The sequence below is a fragment of the Lissotriton helveticus genome, chromosome 1_1, assembly GCF_964261635.1.
Source record: "Lissotriton helveticus chromosome 1_1, aLisHel1.1, whole genome shotgun sequence".
Lineage (NCBI taxonomy): Eukaryota > Metazoa > Chordata > Amphibia > Caudata > Salamandridae > Lissotriton > Lissotriton helveticus.
The window spans coordinates 477,796,238-477,815,854 of NC_136057.1; the positions used below are offsets into that span (position 1 = coordinate 477,796,238).

Sequence of the window (19,617 nt, forward strand, 5' to 3'; positions counted from 1 at the left end):
AAATTTACTATTCCCACCCCAGTCTGTGCAACAGTAGAGAAAGCGTTGGACTCTGGAGGGGTAAAATTTACTACTGCCACCCAGTCGGTGCAACAGTAGAGAGAGAGTAGTTCACTTCAAACAATTAACATAATAACTCTATTAAATGACAAATAAATATATTTAAATAAAAAAAATATGTCTAATATTTACCACAAATTAACAAAGTACATAATAGCATAGCACCCCCAAGTTACAGTTGCTCCCAGTAAATTTAATAAGAAAGGTTAATAGGTTTTCTCTCCATTGCAATGATTGTATTCTCTCTATTTTTCTTGTCTATTATTAAATCAATTGAATATTATGTTTACTGAACTAGCTTAAACCTTTTATATATTCTTTATTGTTTTACTATATTTTTGTTTGTTTGTGTTATACCAGTACCCCAAATCTGAGAACTTTCAATTAGTATGGGCTTTGTCTGAAGATTGGCAGAGGGATAATACCACTATTTCTTTTTGAGTTTTATATAGCGCAAACTAGACCCGAAGGTATGAGAGTGCTCTACATGAGCACCACTTACGTTACAGATGGACACATTTGTTTTTGTTAGGCACGGGGAGATGAAGTGATTTGTCCAGAATCACAAAATGTTGAGCGTCCCTGCCGAGACTCGAACCCAGCTCCGAGGTTGACCGCCCTAGCCGTTAGGCCACATTCTCTCCCCATCAGCATTGCTCCTACTCCAACAAACTAGAGGTTAGAGCTGGGTAAAGCACCATGATTACATTAACGGATCCTTCGCTGGCCTTACCAGTGTAATTACCTGGAGGCCCATCAGCCATGGAGTCACCAGGTCAATGTAATAGTTGTCTCGCTCTATTGAGGACCACTTCATGTCATTAATTTGTCATGTCTGTGTCACCATGTAGACCTTTCAGTAAGTTTTAGTATGGCTATCAAATCAACTTAGGCAGACAGAGATCTCTAAGTAGAGCGCCCCTCGTTAAAACATCTGCGAGATATTAAATGTCCCCATTAGTCTTTAATCTTAGCTCACGCTACCGAAGGTGAAACAAAGATACCTTGGAGAAATCTTTGGTTTGCTTCTATAAGGCCATCCCCCCTGACAATGTTGTCATTGAAGCTTGACATTAGGTGTAAGTTTTAGGAGTAACGTCCACCCATAGGAAGCCAGGCAGATTGCTAACATGATTAAAGATTGATATTTTATATACATTTTCAAGGGTGCACATTACATCCCTTAGCGACTTCACAATGCGATCATGTTTAATGTGAATGCAGGTAATTGTGGTATTTGAGCCTACGCGGCATCTGCCTCATTTCATGACACAGACTAAGATTTAGGGTTTGGCGGGTGGGTTACTCCATCACAAACATGGTGGATATCCAATCCACCTTATTACAAGTGCATTATGTCCTAGGGCTCTTGAAATAAGACAGATGGGATATCCGCTGTGTTCATTCAGGTACTAGCAGCCAGCTCGTACTGGTGTAAACTGTTTACATGATTGGGACTTATAAAACTTGGGTGGCATTGGTAGATGGAGAGACATATGTACAAAAGTGACTGGCAGGAAAAAGAGAAGAGAACAAGCTTTGATACTAAAGAAGAATTCATCGAATTGATATGTGATGAAATGGAGCAGATCATAGATAAGCAAATAAAGGATGAGGTATCCCACTTGACCGCATTCGATGAAATAATAGTGAGTGGTTCATTTCCTGCACCAGATAAGGTTCTGACTTGTTTTCCTTGGAGAGGCTCATTGTTACGTTATTTTTATTAAGTGATTTTTATATGTAGTAGAGTAAAAGGCAGCACGTAATTAACTGCTTTTTGCTCTTCTTTGCGCTTCTTCAAAAAAGATGTTTTAATTTAGGTAATAGATCACTAAAACCACAATGACTAATGCCTTATTGCTGCATGTGATTTAAACATTGTTTCTGAAATTCAATAAATTACTTGAGGTTTTATACATCTGGATGTAAACTTGGTGCATAAAGGTATGTTTTGAGGGTGAACCGGCCCGGACAAAAGTGGGTTCATACATTCTTGTAATCATGTCAGATATGCACTTTTGTACATGTTTAACTTGAAAACAATAAATGATTTTAAAGGTGTGAGTTACAAAGTATGGTTCTGCAAACCCTTTCATTACATCCCAAAACAAATCCTCAGTTTGTTACAGAACATAAAAAATCTTGCACGCCACCTATGTGGGAGACTTTTGGAGTGAGCCAACAAAGTTACACACAAACAATGCACTTAAGATTAAGTAAAGTTTCTTGCATCCTTAATGTCCACTTCGATATACATTTCATGTAGTACCAGAGCAAGACTGTGAAGTACTTACAAGTTCTGCCACTGGCCATGGCGATGGTCTGATATTTCCCGCTCCTTGTGCTCACGGTGACACTGTACAGGCGCCCAGGCACAAGATCATGAAAGGCAATCTCATTCTGAACCCTTGACACATTTTGTATTTTGATGAAGCCTTTATTGTCTTTGAGGATCACTTGGTAGTTGTCAAAATCCCCAGTGGCGTGAAGCCAGGACACCTTCAAGTATTCGCTCTGGGCCGAGCTGCTGACAGTGAGTCCCTGGACACCGGAAGGCACTGGGATACAAAGAGCAAAAATCAAGAACAGAAACAAGAAAGGGCATTTAAATTTGGCAGGATTCTTCAAAAGCTCACATGCATCACACCGATTAGTCAAAGTAGGTGCTGTGTCCCCCAATGCTTTATTCAAACAAATGCAAAAAGAAGAACTTTGATTATGGATATTGTCACAGAAGAAGACACAGACAACATATAACTCTTAATTGGATATATATAATTAATTATACAGAAAAAAGAGTAGTGCGCCTAGGGTAATATGTAATATTATATTGATTCCTTTCATGTTTAATACAGTTCTCAGGATCTGGGAATCTGTTACTAATGGAGGCATATCCAAGGTAAGAAGAGACAATACATACCAAAATGTTGCAGAAATATTATCAAATGTTAAGTTTTATGAGGAAATTGTGCACAAATGGCAAAAGCACTCATAAAACCGCAATATTTCTATCTATTTAACATTCCAACCAGTTGTTATAACTCAAACCATTAATGACATACCATTTAGGCCACAAAAAGTCCAACGATACAGTAAGTAAAATCATGCACCCTTTGACTGATTTTTTACACCTAGGCTTCAATAGACTTCTGTTTGCAGCTTGGGGTTTAGGCCAGGATAAGGAGAGAGAAAAATCTAGGCTCAGTCTACAACCTTTTGCCGCCACTACCTTCATGATCCCTGAAACTAGTGGTAAAGTTGGCGTTGCAGGGCTATCTAAGAACACTTTGGGTGCTGCACATTTTTTTTAGGTCGAGCATTCAAGACCTCTTGTATATACTTTAGTATATAGCTACATGTGTATGTACTTTGTGGGCTCTGGAGATCAGCCCTAGGGCATGTCTGCTTCCGCTTAGGGACTTTTTTTTCTGTTCAACTGTCTTGTTAGAAAACGACCAGTAGAGGTCAGTAAAATACTAGAATTGCTTTCTGTTTGTTTAACTGCCTCTATTTAACTTTTTTGATAGAAAGCGACCAGCAGAGGTCAGTAAAATAGCATAATCACTTTAGCATTCTCTAGATTCCAGTCCTTGGAAATTGTTTTCCACGAGCACCTGTAGACAATGATATTTTTTTCAAATCTTGTATTTTCAGTGATATGACCACCAAAGGCCCTGATTGCATTGCAAATGCTTGTTTTAATTAGTATCTACATTTTAACCCCTTGAAAACCAGCTGTTCTCAAAGCATAATACTCAGACTTCAGGGCAATCAGAAATTATACTTTTGCTGCTAAAGTTACACCCCACACTTCTTAAAAGAAATAAGACAGTGTGATGAGCTTGCGTCAGGAATGCAATATATATATATATATATATATATATATATATATATATATATATATATATATATATATATATTTATATAGTAAATATACGGTCTGTAATTCCGGGCCCAATACACAGAAGAAGAAGCACTTGCGGGGTGAGTTCCCAGTTTATGTCTTGAAGTCTGCAGTCAACAAATGCATTTCGTCAGTCGCCTTCGTCAGTCTGGCGAAGGCGACTATACATATATACCTACATATACACAGGGTATGGCTCAATGCCAAGATCATCCTGTGGGTCAACAATATAGTAGTCCCAATGATCTTCACCCATTGTGGAGGAAATGTGTCTTTCCCCATATCGGTCTCCTACTCAAGGTGTGCTTGGTGGCTTTTGACATCTCTTTGAGGAAGATGTTGAGCGTGCCTTTGAGATTTTAGCTCTGCATTTTGTAATTGCTCCCAGCCTCTGTCTCATTAATGTTTTAGAGACTTTTCACAATGGAACGCAAGGCAGGCCTTACAGTTGGACTCCTCCTGCTCAGAAGAAAGGCACAAATGACATATACTGTAGCTCAACCATACAAACTTGGCATTACATTGCGGCCAGAAGTGCAAACGGGTCTTTTAATACTTTAGTCCCAGGTACATTCACACTATCAGCCCAAAGTCTTCTACGAAACCATTGAGCTGATGATGTCTCCATTAGGTGGACTTGATGAAAAATTATGAATAGATTTGTAGCCGTTTGACACAGTTCATTTCCTTTCTTCTCGTAAGTTGCTAGACCTGAAGTGAAAGGATTTTAAGGCATTTACCCATTTTCTTGATGCTTTGACTCTGGTGCATCTTCACGAGTATCCGAGCTCGATGGTGGATGAAAGAAATCTGATGTAGAGCTGTTGTGCTGATGCACTCTTAAACAGGTCTTGTGACTCAAACTTCTTCAAAGAAAAACAGCTTGCGAACGTCTGGGCCCAATACTAGGTGGCAGGAGTATGCAGAGCATGTGAATCTACAGTACTACATGCTAAGAACAAATGACTGCAGCTAAGTAGATTTTTCCATTAATATATATTTATTTATATGATATGAACAAGCCTTCATATTGAATGTTTGCCAGTGGTTTCAAAGCTCACAATTCACAAGGGTCTAACTTCGAAATATTTCCCGTAATTCAGAGTGCTGAATTCATTCAATGTCTGAGACCAACACTAGATGGCAGGAGTATGCACAGTATATGTATCTACAGCAATGTATGCTACACAAATACACATATACTTTAACGTCGTCTGACGAATCTTCACGAAACTTCCCACTAAAAGTTCATTCACCTCAGCTCCTTTCTTGAAAGTTTCTTGGTGATCTGTCAAGTGAGCTCCCAAAACATAATTTCCTGTGCAATTTCCCTAGGGATTTTTAACTAGTGCCACAGCGAAAATGACTGTACAGAATGACACCAAAGTTTTGCAGATTTGGTGTAAATCCATGCAGTAGCTTTTGGGAAATTAAAGTTCAAAATGTATGTATATCTGGATGATTGGGTGTGTGTGACTCTTGCATGTGATTTCAAATAACCAAGCAATCTGATTAGCCAAAGGGCCAATCTGTCCCGTTAGATGCCTCACTCCTGTGAGTCCAGTGGCTGAAACATGAAGAGAAATGTTGCAGTTGGCATTGCAGGACGCAGGGACTTGGTACCCATACCCTGAAAATGAAAAGAAAATAAGGTATATGGTGGCAGGGTAGAGGTACCATGCCATATGGACCTTTTGGGTGGGTTTAAATTAAAATAATCTTTTTGGGACCCAACAACCACGTTGAAGTCCCGCAAAAGCCAGTGAAAGTCCCTGGACTCCCACTGAAGTCAGCATAGTCCCCTTGACCAACAGGATCAGGAAAACAATTGAAAACAAATAGGAAAGTTTGTGTCCGTTCAAGTTGGGGGGCCCTGAGCAAATCCCCCACCACCCTTGACCATGGCCATGCGCAGAGGATAATGGCTGGCTGCATGAAGGTTGGGCAAAGGGTCTGTCCCAAAGCCAGGCCCAGTAGCCAACTTTCATGGCTGTGAACAGCGGGTGTTAGCTGGATGCAAGGTATTGTGCAGGCCCTTCAGTCAACCTCATGCCATGCTGGACTGGAGGTATAGTGATATAACTGTACATGAATAAAAAACAGAAAATCTGTGCAAAAAACAAAGATTAAAGAGACTTTATAGTTGGAAATGGTGGGCTTATTAACAAGCCCCTTGTGTCGCCAGTGTGTCAAGTTTTCTGTGATAAAAAAGTGACGCCTGGCAGTGCAAGGGGCCTGTAAATAAACCCCGGGAAGATTACCTTACTTCACAATAAAACACCTTTAGAATTCTCTTTAAAAAACCAACCGTTAAACTGACGTTAATATTGGGTGAAAATGTCGGTTTTTAAGTGTAATATTCTAAACTTAAAAAAATAACTTGAAACTCACCAGTTACACTTAATTCAAGAAACTATATGTCGCCCCCTTGCCATGCACTGCTTATGACCTCACTCATGCCTTGTTCTAGGACATCTTTGATATGTATTATGGCAACAGACGACATACATATACATCCAGGTATAATGCAGAAATGCATGCATCAAACAAAAAAAAATTCTGTGCTATCATTTTTACCTGTCCATTCTTGGCCAAAGGAATGGTTTTCAAACTTGCCGCTCCTAGTGGTGATTGTGACATTGTAGAGCCGGCCGGGGGTTAGGGAACTGAATGAGCACTCGCTGACAGACTTTGAGATGGTCAAAGGTGGCGCAATCTTGTCGTAATGAGACAGTGTCACCAAATAACTATCGACATCTCCAGCAGCAGGCAGCCAGGATACGCCCAGATAGTCACTCCGGCCCAAGTTATTGAGCGTAACACCACTCACACTGGAGGGAACTGTGGGAGACAGAAGAACAGAACCAGATATTGGATTCCTCTATTCCTGTTTGTGAGAACTGGTGGTCTGGAGGTCTTTAGCAATATTTTGTGAGCCAGAACTGTTGCAAGTACACATACAAAGTCGATACCTCATCACAGCCCTCCTGAGTGAACACCACAAGAACCCCAGAAATGGCGAGAAGAGCATACGCTGCTAATTTGTAATATATTATTGTCCAATCCTAATCGTTTCAACTCTTCTTACAATGGAATCTTGAGTGAATTAGCATCTTGGATATATTATGCAACCACTTGTATCTGTAGTAGACATATGTACTTACTGCCATTCCTATGTGAGTTTAGAGTGTTTTTCTGTTTGTATCTTTTATGTAATTCAGGTTCTCTGATGTAAGGCAACTGGTTCTATTGTAAAGCGCTCTGACACCTTCGAGTAAAGTATGCGCTATTTGAAAATGCATAAATAAATTGCTATGCATTGCTCTACAAATCTGGGTAAAGGAAACATAAAGTGTACTTGAACCACAATGTAGCGCAAACTCTGGTTTTCGAAAGTGCTTGGGGGTGTTCTGCTAGCAACTGAGGGATTTTTCGATCCTTATGTAATTGAGGCCTGCCATAGCATGCACTGGAGAAAACGTGTTTCTTTGAGTGTGTCAATTTAGTGAGGGTAGTAAGGAGTCCAGAGGATCCTTCATGGGAACCTCTAAGAAGGCTTTGGCAAAAGACTAGCAGGTGCTGTGATGCCGGCAGACACAGGGCAATTGGACCATGTTGCCAAGCCCGCGTGGTGTCATACGGAAGGCGGTTCTGTAGCGCCTTGCATGCTGGGTTCAATGAGCAGCTGTGCCCATATTAGAAGAGCTCTGAGCTGCACTTATAAGTTGCAAGGATCTCCTATGTTCAGAGAAAGAGGTGCAATTACAATCACATATGTATTCTGATGGATGAAATTCTAAAATACTTCTGGATAGTGAGCTCCTGTAGAAACGCAAAATAAGACAACCAAAATCACAAGTGATCATTGTTTGTGCATTTCAGTGAGGTGCACTTCATAAAAGAACAGTGTTTTATATGTTATAAATATAAATGCGACCATAAGTTAAAACAGAAAGTAGTTAAAACACAGTATGTTCTGCTAATTTCAATAAATTAAATGGATTGGTGCTTCTGACGTACATCTACGAAACTGGCAAAGTTGTAACGCTTTTGCTGAAGATATGGTTTGTACTGTATTTGTGCAATATTCTAATTAAGCACTGTCTTGTGCTGGCAAACAAACACTTGTTAAAAATGTGTCTGTAATGAACAAGGACAGTGTCTTATTAAAGTTCAGCAAGAAAGTGTTTGTAATGCTAACAATGAAACAATGCGAACCAGATATCCGGCCATTTGTGGCGAGTAACAATCCGCCATACTGTAAATTAGGTGATATGTCCATTGTTATGAGTGTCCCTGATTAGTATTGGGGTGATTCCAACTTGACCTGAGGGAGTATCTGTCCCTCAAAATAAAGTGGCCACAACCTCCAGACCCAATCATTTCAGGGATGTAGACACTAGACTGTGGGAAGCGGCTGCCACTGGTACCAACCCGTTATACTACTGCACAATAGATGGGGTCTGCAAATGCTTCCCCCAACTCTCTCCTCACAGGCTATATCCCTCCCAGACCTCCACTACCTGCCATCCTCGACATGGTCCTCAACAACCCCCCCCCCCACACAGACTTACATATAGAAGGGGGAGAACATACAGTCTGGACCTGATACTTCTAGGTATGGGTGTTATTTCTCATTATGGGAGGGAATTTAGTTTGGAGATAGCAGCTGGAATCAGAGATTCCGACCCCTGGGTATCCCTGCAACTAAATCAAGGAACTTGCAATGAGGCCATAAGGTGAATGTACAGTGCTGCCTAGATGCACCTGGTGAACGTCATTCTAAACACATTCTCTGCGTCCATTCCCCCGCCATCCTTTGCCACCTCTATACATTGGTTTTAGTTATCGGTATTTTGAAGCTGCATGTTAAGTACAAGATCCTTTTCGCTGGGGAGACAACCACATATGAAGCAATGATGCACAAACAAGCCAGGCAGAAGCATGCGGATGGCATACCGCAAGCACAGTCACTGTGGTCTCAGTGTATCACTAGTTTTTATTCATTAATGTTCCTGAGTCCGAGAACTAAACTTTTTTCAGTGACTTCTAAAAACTGCAACAAAAGTAGACTTCGGCAAAATCTGAGTAACACAAGAGTAATTAACGTCATCTAAGGAACTTTGTATTATGCTTATTACATATAATTCTCAAAACTTATGCCATTACGACCCGTTGCGTATTTACACAGCTTTATGCGAAATGATAGCACAGAAGCGTGGGTGCATTGCGAATAACTGTCTTTCATATACTTATGATTTTGGTGCTATTTATTTAGAGTGAAATGAGGGATGCATTTCATGCTAAATGCCATATTTGTATTTTGCATAATTACATGAAAGTAAATTACGTGAATTTCGCACAATCCTAAATAAAAGAAGGGAGATCTGACAGTCATCCATCGAAAGGTCTCTGATGGACATGTCCAAAAACCTTCTGAAAGGGTGCCGGGCGCACTACCCGACTCATGGAACATAGGGGCATATTATCAAGGGGGTTTATCTCTGCTTTTTTGGCTTTAAAAGCCAAGAAAGCGGAGATAAAATTATCTCCCTATTACCTAGCTGTCGCTAACACCAGTTAGCGACAGCTAGTAGGAGATAGCAACCATCTTGGGCCCCACTTTGCATGTCAGTGATATTTATCACTAATGACATGCAAAGTGGGCGTGCCAAGATGTTAGCGACTGGAAACAGTCGCTAACATCGCTATCTCCTATTACCAACTTATGGAGATATTCGCGCTAAGCGCGAATATCTCCAAAAGCTAACACCTGCCCTGAGCAGTTCTTAGCCATGTTATCCAATGGGAGGTGGATAACATGGCCAAGAGCATTAGCTCGATAATGCATGAATATCGCGGACTTTTCAGCGATATTCATGCATTGCGGCCGATTTTTATCGCATTTGCGATAAACCTTGGTAATACCAAGGTTTATTTGCGATAAAAATCGCCGCAGCTCAGCGGTAAATTTTTGACTCTAACCAAGCAATAGCGATAATTATCGCTATTGCTTGGTAATATGCCCCATATTCTCCATAAATGTGGTTGTTGTGAACCAGGAGAGTTTCAGTCTCCTCTGTAATAAATTAAACAAAGCCAAAAAAGGATTTGACTTTAAAAGTATTTTTGGCCCTGAGATCAATGTACCAACAGGAAACACTCTTACTGTAATCAAAAGCTGTATCCCTTTTGACTACAGGGGTCCTTCCTGTTTTCTAAGACTCTGACAGCCCTTTGAAGTGCAAGAATTTGCTTTTCAGAGTTTTTTTTCATTTTAAATGGCTATGGTCAAAGTGTGACTGAGCAAGCAATGGATCCTACCTGAAGTTTCATTTGCAATTTTATTGGATGTTTCAAAGCTTTAGCAAACGCCATTTTGGTATAACATAAGTGATGTAATAGGACAAATAAATACTACTATTCAGTAAAAAAGTTTAGCCTCTTTATTGACAAATCTCAAAACTAGCTTTACTTTGTTGCTAGCAGCTATAGTTTGCCGCAATTTAGATTTGTGGCTTTTCTTGAACAATCAGACACGGAATTTTTCCAAATGGCCTGAGTCCTCAGGTCGTAATTACGCTGATGGAAAAACAATTGCAAATAAAAACACCCCATACGCATTAAAAAATTAATGCAGACAGAATGATCTAAACATAGAAATGTCATCTTTCTGAAATTGGATAGTGACCTCTGGCCAGGTGTAGTGAACAGTAGCGGTCGGCAGTAGGTGTTTCTGTAGGGCGATAACGTGGGCAGGGGGAGGGGCAGGGTGTGGGGTAGTAATGTATGGATTACGGAGTTTTACAGGTAAGTAAACATTTAAATAAATAAAACGAATTTCGTTGCGCGCACTTCATCACATTTGGTGATGCAGTGCGCGCAACGAAATTCATTTTAGATATTTTAGATATTATTCTATAGCACACTGCAATGAAATATAAAACCTTAGACACCTGTTCACGATATGTACCCCATTGCCCAATGCTGTACTGATGTCAGTATGAAGGTCCCTCTATGCAAGCGAAGCTTTTGATGCAGACAGGTTTCCCATGAGGATCCACGTTGTGACAGTAGAAAGGCCTATTTGGCCGGCTCCTAATGGTGTGTGTGAATGTCTGCGGGTGTGGGTGTGTCGGTGTCTGCGGGGTGTGTGTGTAATGAAATTGCATCTCCTCAGGACTCCAGTGAGGCATTCATCACCTCCATCCCCTAAAATGTAACCCCTTTGTATAATGCTAATAGATAATGATTATCCCCTGTGAAAGTGTGTATAATAAAGTTATTGGCATTGCAATTGATTTAACTCCAGGTTTATTGCATGCTGGATGAGTTTTTGTTCCTAGATCGTAGTGGAGCCACTGTTTTTATATGTACCACCTATCAAATGCAGTTGGAGTGGAAGCAGTGGCATGCAAATCTAAAAATGTACAATTTAGGGATCCACCACCTTAGGGACCACACTTACCACCAACCCTGGATTGTTTGGCCAGTGGAGGCTCTTCCGCTAAGGCGAAGGAGCGCCACCCCACTGCTCTCGGAACAGTGAAGTAAAAGAAACATAAAACGATAATAACTCGCCTTATTATCATTTTATGTTTCCTTCTGCTGCAGCTTTGCATTTGGGGCGGGGCTGATCCGACGACAGAGAAGCAGGGGAGGAGTATTTTGCCCACTCCTAAGTGCACATGACTATTTGGCCGGCCCTCTTGGGCCGGCCAAACATTCATTCGCACTTCGCATCTTTGCATTACAGCCTGCGTGGAGAACATGCCCAGGCCCCCGTTCCCTGGATGAGCGCCGATCCACGGCGATCAGACCAATCACACCGCTGCATTGCAGCGTTGTGTTTGGCTAACAGGAGGCTGGGAGCCAGGTGCTTCCTGATGCTTCCTGCATCCTGATGAGGGCCGGAGTCAGGAAGAAGAGGACGGAGGCACCTCAGGTAAGCGTTTTTTTTTTCATTCCCACTCCACCTGCCCCCGCACCACCACCCGGGTCTGGTAGCAGCCTCTACTGGAATTAGCTGCGACAGGCATTGTCACATACGAAAACCCTACATTACCCTTTCCTAGGAACTTTTGATACCCTTTTATCCTATTAGTAAGCAGTGGACAAAACATTTCTTAAGAACCATTGTAATTGAAAGAGGACTGGAGGCAGCGGGAATTTAATCATGGTGCTCCCAACAGGTCCCAGTACGTTGGTGGAGGCAGCCAGTGGGTAAAGAGCACGGCGGAAACAGCTGTCCTAGCTGCTAACATATGCATGAACGTACCCGGTGTTCACAAACTATGGATGGCAAGCTCGACAAATAGCAAATGAATACATGCCAACCCTCCAACTCCAGGAGGGAGATCACCGATTTCAAGGGTAGTCTCCCGCCTCCTGATTCCTGCATGCAGAAACCCAATTTGGAGTATTTTAAAAATGCCAAAACTAAAACTTTGATGCCTGTCTCACACACTCCAATCTCACACTCCAACAATTACCTGTAACATCAAAGGTTAACGATTTGTCTTTGATGCTTGGAGGGGGAGAATAAAGTATGTGACAGGACTCTAAATTTATTTTTTAGCAGTTTTACATAGTAACACAAACAGTATAGAACTTCGTTTTGTTTGCCAGAGTTTAGACCTCTATTAATGTTTGCGTTGTTCGTAAACTGCCAATAATAAAATGCTGATTGTCTGTCACCATACACACCAATAGACCCGATCCATGCAGGTTGCCTCTGCTTTAACATAAGTCGGTCGCGAAAATGCGTTCTGCTTTTTTTAAATATCCCATTTCTTCCTCTAAATAAAATGTTGGCATGTATGCACATGATTCCCGAAAAAAACATGTATTTTTCTTGATATTTTGCACATCTGGTTTGTAAGAACAGAAAAGGGATTTGCCTGAAATGAATTTATTAAAAAAGTAATTATGCCCAATTAAACAAACAGCTCACTCTCACACCAGTGAAACCTGCAAAGAAGTGTACGATGCATTGTGCATAATGATCGAAAGTGGATTGAAAGAGCATAACCTTTCGTCAACTATTTTTAAATTTCTTATACTGAACGGATGACCGCCACTTCTATATGTTTGACATCACTAAAGGGCTCTGAATTTCTTGCCACTAAAAGGAAACGGAAGCACCTGCCACAACCGTGGTCCTGTGGGAGACCCTTTCTTTCTGTTGAGTAAGGGTTCACTGCCCTCCAGTGGTAGCATGGCGTAAAACAAGAGACAGAATTACTGCTAGGCACCAAATGCATTATTATTGCACAATGCCAATAAACCCGATTCAGGGGAAGACTCCCGATTTTTGTAGACAAAAAAATCCTTTTTTGTGCCATCTCCCGCCTGAAATTGCCTTTGCTTTAGCAGTTGTCACTGGGGAAAATACATTTCCCCGATTTTATTTTCAGTCTCCACTCTCCTGTTTTAAAATGTTGGCATGTGTGCACTACTTGGAGGGCTGGGCTTTTTTTTTTTTTTTTAAACTACTGATTAATTATCGGTGTTTAAATATCACCGGCAGAGTTTTCCTGGCTAGTTCCTTATCTTGCTTTCTGGCACTAGTTCTATCTTCCTGTTATTTTAAAAGTAAGTTCATTATAATGTAGGTTTCCTTAAACTTTCATTGCCCTATCTAACCCATCCGAGTCAACCCCACAACTCCACCTGCCCCCACCCCGAGTCATGAATTTCCAACATCTTAATGATGTTAGCACGCCCCATGCCTTTCTCAAGTGGGTTAAAGTATGGCACGAAGGTAAATCCTGGATTCGCTAAAAATGGAGGTACTTTGTTCAAAGCAGCCGGCAAGTAGCAAACAGGAACAATTTACATGGTGATTAATAAGATATAAATAATCTTCAACACCCCAGACGAATGGACAAACATGAGGGCATGAACCTCCATAAAGAGGACGTTGGCAGCCACCAAAGCTCAGTATTGCGTCTGTTTCAGCCACTCGTGTATGATTCACAGAGGGCTACAGACCAGAGGGGGGTGCTGCCCTCCTAAATAAGAAACTGACTATAAAGAAATGTCTACAATTAGTCGCCTGAGCAACAGATCTTTGATAGGGTAGCTCATTCTATATCAAGGTAGGATTGAGACAGAAAATAAGCACCAAAATAATAGGGGCCCCCATTAGTTAATGAGAAAGCTAAAAAGTAGCCCTTGTTTGCAAATTGTGGGAGTTTTGAACTTAAAGAGAAACGCTGTATAAGTGGTTTGCACGGCATGGAGGACTGCATGGATTTAAGTTGGCTGCAGGTAATGTTTATTTGAATATCAGGGAAATCATCAGTAAAAACCGACAGAGCAGGTCGTAAAACAGGCTACAGACAGGTAAAAACTGGCCCTTACAGTGACCTGTCAGACCAGCCCACTGGGCACTGTCTGATTGCCCTGTAGGCCGGTCCAACCCTATGAGTAGCATCATCACAAGTATAATGCCTTAATGCATAAAAATGTAACACTTGAGGTCTCATACTATTAAAACAACCAGTTCCGTCTGCAAGGCTGTCCCTTGTAAAGTCGTGGGCTCTAGGCCCACATACTTTGTAAATTATGACACAGATACAGTGGTGATGCCTACTGAACTGGCGACGAGCATGTGAACTTGGGCCCTTTTATTAACAGGCCCACGTCATGCGTGTGTAGTGTTTTAGGGTTTAAGGTAGTGTTTGTGTAGTGTAGTGTTTTAGGGTTTAGGTTAGTGTTTGTGTAGTGTAGTATATATGGGTTTAGGGTAGTGCTTGTGTAGTGTAGTGTTTTAGGGTTTAGGATAGTCTTGTAGTGGTTGTGTAGTGTAGTGTTTTAGGGTTTAGGGTAGTGTTTGTGTAGTGTAGTATTTTAGGGTAGTGTCAGGGGTCGTGCAGGGTAGTGTAGTGTTATTGTAGGGATTGGACTGAGATTCGGGGGAGGGTTGTGTAGGGGTACTATATTAGTGTTTAGGGTAAGGTAGGGTAGAGTCACTTACCTTGCAAACTTTTACCACGACTATAGCTTTACCACGGATGCCTTTGCGTTGTAATGGCATGCGTGGTAAAAGCATAGTCTTGGTAAAAGTTTGCTATGTAATGGCATGTCATTGACATCGCGTAGTAATACCCGTGTTGAAATGGCACGTGTGGTATTGGTATGCAATGTAATGACATACATCCGCTAAAGAGTAGCTCAGCACCTGCCTTCAGTCAACGTTATGAAGAAGGCTAAATTCTGCAGGTTGATTATTTGGTTACTGTGCTTTTCTTCCCCCCTCCCCTGCTCTCAGCATGAGTGATACTGAAAGGCTGCCTGCACCTTTTTTTATGGAAACACCAGCAGGGCTGAGACAAAGAAAGGAAACAGAAGAAAACACACACACTGCTGCTCCACACCCCCTCTCTCTATGCTTGGATTAGATTCAGCGCAGAACCGCCCACGCCCAATAACCTGGTTTTAAAATTAGTTTCAATAGTCATTTTGCCCTCTTACTTTGATGTATGAACAAAGCGCCAACTGAAAGTACATTAATCTGGCCACTAGCACTAAACTGTCTCCATTAGGCCAATCTCAGCTATCTTGATACCATTCCTCAGGTCTAACTGCTCAGTTAGGGGCATATACCTTGTGTGTTAATAACGTTTATGAATTGTTATGTGTGAACTATTTGATCTAATGATTATTTTACTATCCATGTTTGATTCATGATCTGATTGTTACCTTTCCCTATAACTGTAAAGCGCTCTGATATCCTTCGGGATCTAGTCCGTGCAATATACAACTTTATAAATAAATAAAATAAAGTTATAGGCTCCAATCTTATTTATTTTCTATCTAAAACCATTAAATACAAATGAATCATCGATCAAAGTTTAAGCAACTGCAATATTGGCAGGGGTGGATATGCCTTAACAGAAAAGGGATTTACAACAAGGGGTGGTGAGGGACAGAGTCTCTGAATTAAGCAGAATACTCTCACCCAGTCAAGAGATCAGGGCTAGATCCAACACCGTTTTTTAGCTCATTGCACCATCCCAGTTTCAGAACCTGGCTGTATGCAAATTAGTCTGTTCCTGTCCCAGTGCATGATGGGAACAGGGCAAACCAAACTACAAAAGCCAATTCTTACATTGGGAAGGAAACAAGCTTCCGGGGACCGGTTTCTGGCATTACAGCCGTCTTCGGCCCGGCTTGCTTGGAAGGGTATACTCAGATGTGAGTCCCTTGCTCATTGCACCATCAGGATTCAAGCAAGCCGGGCCGAAGACGCCTGAAATGGCAGAAACCGGTCCCCGGAAGCTTGTTTCCTTCCCAGTGTAAGAATTGGCTTTTGTAGTCTGGTCTGCCCTGTTCCCATGATGCACTGGGCCAGGGACAGACTAATTTGCATACAGCCAGGTTCTGAAACTGGGATGGTGCAATGAGCTAAAAAACGGTGTTGGATCTAGCCCTGATCTCTTGACTGGGTGAGAGTACTCTGCTTAATTCAGAGACTCTGTCCATCACCACCCCTTGTTGTAAATAATTTTGTCCACCCTAAGCGTGGAAGGGTATACTCAGATGTGAGTCCCTTGCTCATTGCACCATCAGGATTCAAGCAAGCCGGGCCGAAGACGCCTGAAATGGCAGAAACCGGTCCCCGGAAGCTTGTTTCCTTCCCAGTGTAAGAATTGGCTTTTGTAGTCTGGTCTGCCCTGTTCCCATGATGCACTGGGCCAGGGACAGACTAATTTGCATACAGCCAGGTTCTGAAACTGGGATGGTGCAATGAGCTAAAAAACGGTGTTGGATCTAGCCCTGATCTCTTGACTGGGTGAGAGTACTCTGCTTAATTCAGAGACTCTGTCCATCACCACCCCTTGTTGTAATTAACAGAAAAGGGGACATCGGTACACTTTTAAGTTGAAATTTGTGTCTCCGTGTAGTTTTATTGTCTCTCTTGCTTGCTTTCTCTCTCTTTGTCCCTCTACATCTTTTACTCTTCTGTTCTTTGTCTTGTTCTCACACTACAACTCAGCTTTTTCACTCTCTCTCTCTCTCTCACACACACCCACACATCGCCTCGGTGCGCCTTTCTCACTCTTTCTCATGCCACAGAGGCCCTTTAAAATACAGGCCCAAAGCACTGTGAAATGTGTGAGGATTATGTACTTTGTACACCAAATTCTCAAATTGAATATGAAATACTACAGAAATGTGAGAACAGGATTGATAAAACCCTGTAGGATACTCTGTGGTTTTGGATGTATAAACTGTTTTTGGGGTGTGGACTTTAGGTGACATTAAATGTGGTACCATTAAGAAGATTGACTGTAAATTCAAGTGTCACTCATGATTTTGAGGTTCACTATTGGGTGAAAATCAGTGCTTTCTTACCTGTCCGGCCATCGATGAGCGCTTGCCGGGAAGAGATTCCTCCACTCACAGTGGTCACCACCACTGAATACAGTCCACCGGGCTTCAGTGAGTGGAACTGGTATTTGTTAGTGTCACTTGGCACAGTTTCATTTTTGATGACGATGTTTTCATGAATCAGTAGCACCTGGTAGGAGTCCACGTCTCCCAACGCCCGTGTCCAGTTTGTGTACAGGCTGTCAGTTGTCTCCTTGTTTCCCACATTCAAGTGCGTTACCTGCGCTGGCACTGTGGGGGAGAGATGCAATGTTAATATTATACCTTGTTCTCGCCCTAACACAATAATATAGTATGTGTGATATCCCTGTGAAGAAGATTGTGGCTATTAAGCTCAATCTTTGCGGATGACATGATCCTGCGTGAGAGGGCTTGTGTACAAAAGGCCTGTATCCTTGCAACGCTCTGGTCCTCTTTAGACCCTAATGCGGGCCTGCCCAGGTTTGAAATCCATTACTAAGGGCCACATGTATCAATATTAGGAATAGCGATTACCTAATTACTTTTTTCTGCGAATGGCAATTACTAATATATGAAACTCCCTGAGTTTCATTTAGCTTTTCCTACGGGGTCGCAAATTGAGCTACCTCATGAACATTAATGAGATAGATCGCTATTTGCGAAGCATTAGTAATTACTAATATCACGGGGGTGGTTGCCTGCTTTAGTCAGAAGACCACCATATCCATCATTGCATTTAAATAAAGTCATCATTTAAAAACAAAATGCAGCCTGTGTTCCTTAAAGGAAAACGAGCTGCATTGAAAAAAAAAAAGTAAAGTATTCTTTTAATTTTTTAAGAGCAGGCAGTAGTCGTGGGACCCGTGCCTGATCTGAAAACATGTTTGTGCTACCATTCAGAAAGGGGATGGGGTCCAATAGGGACCCCGTCCCCTTTGTGAAGGATAACCACCAACTTCAAGTTGGTGGCAAAATGCAAATGTTTTATTGCCTCATTTCACTCGCAAACCATTCTTACATACTTCTGTGATTCGGTATTAGGAAGGGACGTCCTAAAAATGCCACTTCCTAACACCAAATTGCAAAACCTATTTGTGATTCGGTAACAGGTAACCGAATCGCAAGTAAAAATGCCACTTCCTAACACCAAATTGCAAAACCTATTTGTGATTCGGTAACAGGTAACCGAATCGCAAGTAGGGTTTGGTACATAGGAAAAGCCTTTTTTCGGTCGCAAAAGGCCCGATTCTGCGAAACAAGCCGTCTGCGACCTTTAAAGAGGTATATACATGTGGCCCCTACGAGAGAATTGTCCCACCGCCATAAAACTCAAAGAAAAGTAAGATGGAATGCCCCTGTCAGGAGGAAGCAGGAAATCTCACTTCTATTGGTTTACTAGTGGAAGAAGAACAGCATATTGTGTGGCTCGTTCACCAAGTCACTTCATGTACACCACAGAGATGACGTACTGCAGGAAGAGGCCGCTTAAACCAATGAAAGCTCCTTCACCCCTTTTATTTCTCACTCACTGAACACGTTTGTTAGTCTTTCGGGCATTGACCATCCTTTGGTAATAAAACCTTTTGGCTCTTTCTTACAGTGTTATTAACTTTTTATATACTATTTTGGCACGGAAACCTACCTTTTTAAAAGGTCTAATTAGTTGAATACCTTGATAAACCTCTGTTTGTTACAAACAATATTTATTAAAATTATAGTTTTTTTAAACAATTGTTCAACGTTTAATACCTTCAAATGAAATTTTATAATTTTAAAGATCGGTCTTAAAGAACTGATTATTTTGTTAAACGTATCAATAATTTGACAAATAATGACAACTTTTAAAAGGTTTTCACAAAGATATTCAAAACTTTTATAAGTAAACAATTGAGACCTAAATCTTTTGAATGAGCCTAATAATTATTTACAAATACAGCTGTCACTTTAACATTAAAAAATGTAATCGTTTTAGTAATGACTAGACGCGCGTGCATCGAAGCCTCTATGAAAGACAACGAATACTCAAAAAACAGTGGGTTGGATTTTGTTCATAAATTTCTTTTTTTTATATGGAAGTTGCAAGAAAATGCCAAGTATTGGTGATGAAAAATGCAGATGGAGAACCCTCTCATCAAAGATAGAGAAAAGTACTATTTATTAAACACATCACAGCATTTAATACTTGCATATGACTGCAGAGCACCTCTGTTTATTTATTGATCCTCATTTCAGCAGGCACTTGGCTTTCACATTTGCAAAATAACTGGGTAGGGTCCCCTGCGGAACAGTTT

The 19,617-nt window shown here is 41.3% G+C and overlaps 1 protein-coding gene across 1 annotated transcript in view; it reads right to left on the reverse strand.

Moving 5' to 3' along the window:
• PTPRB (protein tyrosine phosphatase receptor type B) overlaps positions 1-19,617 on the reverse strand; it is a 500,144-nt gene that overhangs the window by 159,787 nt on the left and 320,740 nt on the right. The window contains exons 10-12 of the mRNA XM_078673917.1: positions 17,330-17,596; positions 6,545-6,808; positions 2,358-2,621 (exon numbers count right to left, since the gene is read on the reverse strand). Of these exons, the coding sequence (XP_078530043.1) occupies positions 2,358-2,621; positions 6,545-6,808; positions 17,330-17,596 (795 nt within the window). The remainder of the gene's footprint in view (positions 1-2,357; positions 2,622-6,544; positions 6,809-17,329; positions 17,597-19,617) is intronic.